At 29.1% G+C, this 7789-nt stretch overlaps 1 protein-coding gene across 1 annotated transcript; it reads right to left on the bottom strand.

Annotated features, from left to right (window-relative positions):
* Nucleotides 1–6331: 6331 nt before the first annotated feature.
* On the bottom strand, nucleotides 6332–6937 carry LOC136089608 (uncharacterized). Its single transcript, XM_065815660.1, has one exon. It carries the CDS (start codon nucleotides 6935–6937, stop codon nucleotides 6332–6334), a length of 606 nt encoding a protein of 201 aa, XP_065671732.1.
* Between the last annotated feature and the right edge of the window lie 852 nt (nucleotides 6938–7789).

Here is a 7789-nt window from a genome sequence, read left to right as displayed (position 1 = left end):
AACAATTTTATTTAAGATTTTAATAAGCTTTAGGTTGCACTTTTTTTCTTTTTTTTTACAAAGTTTTAGTTACCAATACTGCGTACTGCTGATAAGATCGAATTTATTTCTCTTCCCATTAGGTCATTAACAACCTTTGTAGTTTGGTCGAACACATAGCAAATTGATCAACAATGTCTTTTGGTTGCAAAGACTCTAGTATGTCTCACTCGTTCGCTAAAACTGTTAGAGTTGAAATCCACTCATCGATCATAGTGCTTCGTAATCAATTTTATAAATTTTACCTGGCTAATTGCACGCTCCCGGCTAATTGCACGCTCAGCACTGCATTTGTTACCGTTATAGTTAACAATATTTTTACTAAACAATGTAAATTAGGAAACAACGACAGTACTTTTAGAGCTCGCAATGGCTTAACGTAACTATAGTCAATTTATTTGTTAAAAGTTTAATCGTCATCAGAAACATCACATTTGTCACCATTTTCACAATTCTCGTTATTACTTAGTTCTCCAGATTCGTTTTTACATAGTGTTTCAGGCCGCTGTTGCTGTGATTTTTCCTTTTTGTCGGAATATATATCCTTTATTCTAACAAAGTCAACCATTGACTGAAAAACTGGCAATCATTTCTCTCATTTTCAATGTCTTTTGCATTTAAGTTATAAAAGTTAAAAATGTTTTGTATTTGAGACGTGCTAATTATTTCAGATGATAACGAACTTTTAGTTACGAAATAATGCATTTTTTTCTAAAAAATGAAGTATCGCTATCACTGAATATTTCTTTAATCACTTGCAAAATGACATCCAATTCACGAATTACAACCCCCACTTTAAATGTTTATTCAGGATCATTGATACGTCCATCAGCAGCCGTCTCCCCTAACGTGAATTTTGTTTCTCTGTTTCTTTTTGGTTTGAAGTTAGTGTCAATATTGCGGAAGGTAGAAAATTCTATTGCGGATTTTTTAATGTCACGGTAGAGATCATCAACATTATTTCTCATATTTGTCAGTTTTTTATACAAATAGTAATAAGTGAAACTGTAATTGAGAGATCTGCTGCCTAGGCTTGCGAAGTACGAGAAATTGGCCCAGTTACATCAAATATTAATTTCAAAAAGTACATCCACATTATACAGCTTATATCATCTTTTTTACATAACAACCCATTTGCTGAATTTGTTTTCTCTGAGTCATGACTATTTGTTGACAAAAATTCCAAAGCATCAACAATGTATTCATAACGATCAAACACGGTTTTAATGCCGTCTTCTGCTGATCTCCACTTTCTGGTTGTATCAGTAACTCTTTTCAACGATTTCGTATATCTGACGTTCTGCTGCATTTTGATGAAAACAGAATGTCGCTTGTGTCCTGAGAAAAAATTATACAGTTCTTGAATAATTCCTAAACATTGGTTATTTTGGAACAATATTTTAAAAGGGATTCAATAACTAGACTTAATCGATGTGCACTGCACCAAACATTCGATAGCTTTTGAAGCCTTTTCAAGGATTTTTGTTTTTAGATCATTTAATTTGCTTGTGCAGTTATTGGCCAAAGTTACTATCGTAACTTTGGTTAATAATCCAATTTATTTCAAATTTGATACTTGATAAAATCAAAAAAATTCTCTCATTCAGAAATTTTCCAATTACTCTCTCTTCAACTAGACGTGGACCAACAGGTATGTTTTCTAAATATCGTAAGATGAAGCTTTGGGCTTCCATTTTAAATTTACCTTGGGTTCCATCACTGATAATGGAACACACTTTTTGGTTCCTCACGTCAGTCACAATTTTTTCAACAACTAAATTCTTCATTGAAGTGAACAACCGCCGCACGTTAAGTGGACTTAATAGATTTATTTCCGGTTTCTTGCGAAAATTATTTGAACGAGTAGTATTCAACATTACTAAATAATTGGCCGATGAAACATCAAACTCAGAAAATTCTCAAAAAAGATGCAAAAGGTTACTCTCCTTGGAATTGTGAACACAAATGGCCATTATTTCTGTAGACAAAAATTTCAACCATAACATTTAAACCGATTGCATATTTATACATTATATATATATATATATATATATATATATATATATATATATATATATATATATATATATATATATATATATATATATAAATTTACATTAAAATTTTCAACAAATTTAATTACTTTCTTTTGCGTATAAACTTGTCATAACAAATTTTTTATTTTCTGTTTTTACAAAAAAATGTTTAAATGCCAGTTTATTCTCATTCTTTTTTTTCAACTAAAATTAATTTGGCTTTAATATTGTCATTTGCTTATTATTTGTTTTTAATTTTATATCTGCAACCTTATATTTATATTTTGTTTTAAGACCTTTTTCTATTTTATTCTGCTTTAAATCAATTCCAAAAATAATAAAAGTCATATTCTTAAGGTAGAATCTTCAATGGGAGTGCTGTTGTATGTAATTTAAACAACCCAGCAAACACTGGAAATACAAAAAACGAATAATGTACGTTCGGTTTACGTTCTGAACGTTCTAGACCTTTTTGGAACCAAAGTATTCTTTTTTTGGTCAACATGGAACGTTCAATCGAGACGTCTAAATTACATTCGGAAGTGTGACTTTTTATAATAAAAAAACAGATCAAACAAACATGTAAACTAAAACTAAAATCTCGTCTTATTATTATCGTTTAAAAATATTTAGTTTTATGGTAAATTTTTCGTTGATATTTATTTTATTTGATAGTTTTTAAAAAATGCGTGCGCCATTATTTATTTTATCTCAAAATAACATTGAAATCTAAATAAAAATAACTAACGGTTTCATAAAGAGTTGTTTGAAATAGATTTGATTGCATGTCATTATTTTAATTATCATTACATTGATAGATTATTCCTTGGACATTTTTAAACAGTTTGATTATATTTAGTTTTAGTATATATAGAATAATAAAAAGTTTAGACTATATTTTTTTAAATAGATACTTATATCAAAAATATATTTATAGTTTTTGATAAAACTATAAATACAGTCTAAACGAACTTAAAAAAAACATAACATAACAATAAAAGTCTTTAGGTATACATGAAGACTTTTGTTATTATGTTATGTTTTAGAAGACAATAATATTATCATATTATATTCTATGACAATAACAGATATTTGACTTAATGATAAAAAAAGGAATTCAAAATGAATAACATCTAGTCGAATTCTAAATTAATGATGTATAATTTTTCATTTGTTAGGTTAATTTTTATTATATTTAATAAATCTTTCCTTTTAATTTTTGGCGGTATTTGTTTTTTTTATAAGTTTAAACTTCACAAAAAAAATGCTGCCCCAACCCCAAACCTGTAGTACATGCTATATCTATATATATATATATATATATATATATATATATATATATATATATATATATATATATATATATATATATATACATATATATATATATATATATATATATATATATATATATATATATATATATATATATATAGATATAGATGTATATAGATATATATAGATGTGGGAAAAACTCAATATTTTGTAAATACTTGAATACGATCTTTAAATGATGAGTTTGATTACGATCTTTAAATGATAAGGTTAGATTTTTTTAAATTTGAAAATCTGACTATAAAATTAATTGATTTAATGGTTACACGGTTAAGATCAAACTATTATATTATGCATAATAATAACTTATTTTTTGTTTCTTTTTTAAATATTACTTATTACATGATAATAATAATTAAGTTAGCCATTTTCTTTGTATAAGGGTCATTCTCCTGAAAAGTAACATTTTCAATATTTTACTGAAAAGTAACATTTTCAATATTTAATTTTATAAAAATTAAATATTAAATTTTTTAAACCAAATTTTTTGTGGTTATAGCTTTGAGTATATTTAATCATTTGAAAGTATCCACACAACTCGTTAAATGTCAGTTTACTAAAAAACAATTAAAAACTTATAGCGTCACTCACAGACGTGACAACTTTACCACAGACGTGGCGTTAAGAGTAATATCACTTATGCTGTAACAGCTATAAGTGTTGTTAAAGTAATTTTCAAAAATAATAATCATCTGTAATCAATAGTTTTTATTAGCTAACATAAAATAGTATATGGTACAAGTTTTAAAAATTTTTTAAGTGTTATTAGTACGTAAATAAGCAAAGGTTTATGAATGGTAAATCTTGTGGAAAACTGTATTGCCCCCTGTTGTTGAGGCTTGGCTGGCACAATATAAACACTACATCGCCTTTATTGATGACAGAGATGTCATCTTTCTCCGGAAACGTAAAAAAATTCCTGGCCAGATCTTCTCAAAAAATTTATGACAAACTCATTTCCATCTGCAACTAAGGCTTGAATTAACCCAACATAGTATTTGACAATTTTTTTGGAAGTTTGAAACTTCACAATCACAAAGTCATTCATTTTAATAGACAAGCTGTCCCCCTCACTATCACCGTAAACACTGTGATAACTTAGTCTTGTCTTTTTCTTTTTACATTTACTTAGGCCTTGGTTTTCTTGTGCCAAACCTTTGGATATTGTTCCTTCAGCAAGTGCTTTCTTCCTTTTCAAGGATCGTTGACCTGGTAAAGTATGTTAAGGAATTTCTTAAAACAGAAGCAAATAAAATTATTTACAAAAAAAAAAATTACAAAATTAAATAACAGTTAAATAATGTTTTTGATGCACAACTTATTTCAATACTTTATGAAAATACAAGGCTCGCTGAAAAACTCGCAATGCAAAAGTTTGCAATATTCAATATGAGCCAATTTAAATTTATACATTAAAAGGATACGAGGAAGAAAATCTGTCAAAGATTCAGTAGGGATTAGTACTTTTCCAATACTATAGTGATTGCATTTTGTACCATAGTCACATTCAGTGCATGACAGCCTTCTCATATACAACGTTTCTTTTTTAGTGGAACTCCAAAACACCTCATGAACTTGTAAAGTCCCCTTGAAAGTTGTTAGGTTTTTGGGTACACATTTCTCATAGAGATTGAAATCTATTTTTTTAATAGTATAGATGGTCATACTTGGACACTTTTCTTTTATTTCTTCAACCAAACAATTAATATCAGGAATATCTTTCACTTGTCCTGTTATTCTGTCTGTCGTTCTTTTGATACATCCCCCTATTCCATCAGGGGCACCTTTTCCGTGCCCCTTTTCTGTGAAATGCCATCTCATTATTTTAGCTCCAAACTCTTTCCGAAAAAAAGTACCAAGCAAATAGAACATGGACTTGTTTCGGTACTGTTGAGAAGTACTATCGCTAAGAAAATGAACTGTTTCAATGATAGGCAGCTTTTCTTTTAAGTCATTAATAACAGGCTTTAAATGTGCACAGATCCCAACAAAGTCGTGTTGCCTGTTATCTGAAAATGTACAGTAAGATTTGGCCTTTATTTTGTTTTCAGAAATACTGTAATATTACGCCACAACTGTATGGGTTGACGTTGGTTTCTTGATCCACCAAAATGGAGCGATTGAATTTCTTTTGAGTATTTGCAATTGTAATTTTCTAAAAAATAACAATGAATGAAAATATCCCTAGGCCCCAAGTTATTTTTTATTTCTGATGTAGCTTTGTACTGCTGTTTTATATTGCATACATGCCTCATATACTTTTCCAACATGTTATTATTAAAATGTAAAAACAGCTGTTTTTTAGTTAATGTTAACTCTTCTTTTACAGTTTTGAAACATGTCTTCATTTTACCTTTTACCAAAACTTCAACACTTTTTTTAGACCATTGGGGAAAAGTTGCTTATTCATTCTCAAATTCTTTACAAACTATTTTTTTGTTTAGACAGCATACTCCACATTTTTTTTCTAGGCACAATTCTCTCAGCTGCCATCGCATGTTATACTTTTTATCAAGTCAGTGAGATATTTATATGCCAACATCTTTAAAGTATACAACTTTTCAAGAACCAAAGCAAAATTCTCATGGTCAATACTAAAACAAGTATCTCGTTTACGGAAGTCTGGTTGAACTACCCAAAAGGGTCTCAATTTACAAAATGTGCTATAAGATGTTGAATTAAACTCGTTTGTTTGTTTAAAGTCATTATACAAGTTTAATATTGTATCATTCAATAGTCTTTTCTGTTTTTTTAGCTTCTTTCTTGTTATTTTTTCTTTTTTCCCAGAAGTAGGCCTACTAAGACTGTCTTTTTCTAAAAAAATTTTTACTTCCATCTTAAGTTTTTGTTGTTTCAGTATATTTGAGAGTTGATATGTATGATATGGATTGCGTGGTAAGATATATCTAGAAGTAAGATTGTTAAGGCTTCTTTGAAGTCTGTACTTCTTTATTTTCTTTCCGCCTAATACCCTGGCAAAAAGCTTTTTTTTTGTTAATACATCTCTCAGTAGAAAAATTTGATTGCATTTGTGTCTTTAACACTTCGCTAAAAAGCAAGCTTTTCTTTACTTCCTTTGAGCATTTTGTACCACTAGTCATTTTTTTAACCACCTTTTGAGGAGTATTATCTTTTGCAGACTGCATTCTGTAGAATTTTTGTTTGTATTTATCACCTCTTTGCTTTAACAATTTGTTTTTTTCTTCTAGTTTTGGAATTTTTCTCTTTAACCCATCTCTATACTTTCTACAAATTTTTAGCCCGCTGCTATTTCTTGAACTAGATTCTTGACTGGGAGCAGGAAGAACATTGAAGTCTAGTTCATTGTCGATAGGAATATTTACAATTGGACTTTCAGGTGGTGTTGACAAATACGCAATTAGTTGTTGTCTTTTCTTTTTCATTTCTTGACTTCTTTTGGTTCTTTCCTTCCAACCTTTTCTTACTGATCTTTTATTCCTTTCTGAAAGTTCATGAAATGAGTGTTGCTTTTTTTCTTTTTTTGTCTTTTTGTTTTTGTTCTTCATACTTTTCTGGGTTTTCAGCTTTCATCTTCTCCCTCGCCTTTCTCATACTTAGTTTTTTCAATTCTCTAGTTTTTCCATCTTTCCCATCTTTGTAATCTATCAGGCTAGAAACGTTTATCTTTTCTCTAATAATTAATTGGCTAAATGAGCAAAGTTTTAAAATATTAAAAATAGTATAAATAGACATTAAAAAATCCATATACAAGTAAAATTGTTACTTGTTGTCACGTCCGTTTCACTGGTGTCACGTCTGTTGCTTCCTGTATTCCACAAATGTGACATCCACAGACGTGACAGATTAAAGGAAAAAGCCTAAAAGGGTGCTATGTTTTGAGGCTAGGACTCTGTTCCCCTTGGAGTAAACATGTCCAGGTAATAGCTAGTAATTATAATTATTGCTTATAAAAAAATAAATTTATATAGTCTATAAATGTTTACCACAGATGTGACACACTAACAAATTCAACTTTTAAAGCTTCAACGCTTATTAACACAAAACAACTCCACCAAACCTTCCTTCAATTTTACTCATTAATAAAAATGTCTGGTATTTCAGCTAGGACAGCAACAGAGAGCACTACTGCTTCATCCTACAACTTTTTTTTATGTTAACAACTCTATCTACAGACGTGACACTTGAGCTGGTGACACGAGCTTCAATCACATAAATATTACTTTGAAAATATATTTTGAGGAAAATAATATATCAACTCTAATTTTAATGTATTTTTAATTATTTATTATGCATTAAAAAAAGTAATGTACTTCTATCAAGGATTAAACTACTTGTGATTAGCAAACGGTCTGGGTGGTGACATTCCATGGACGTGACTTGTCACAGTCTGTGGAACA

The sequence above is a fragment of the Hydra vulgaris genome, chromosome 13 (genome assembly GCF_038396675.1).
Source record: "Hydra vulgaris chromosome 13, alternate assembly HydraT2T_AEP".
Lineage (NCBI taxonomy): Eukaryota > Metazoa > Cnidaria > Hydrozoa > Anthoathecata > Hydridae > Hydra > Hydra vulgaris.
Note: the sequence above shows the minus strand (reverse complement) of the source record. Positions and strands in the feature narration are given on the sequence as shown.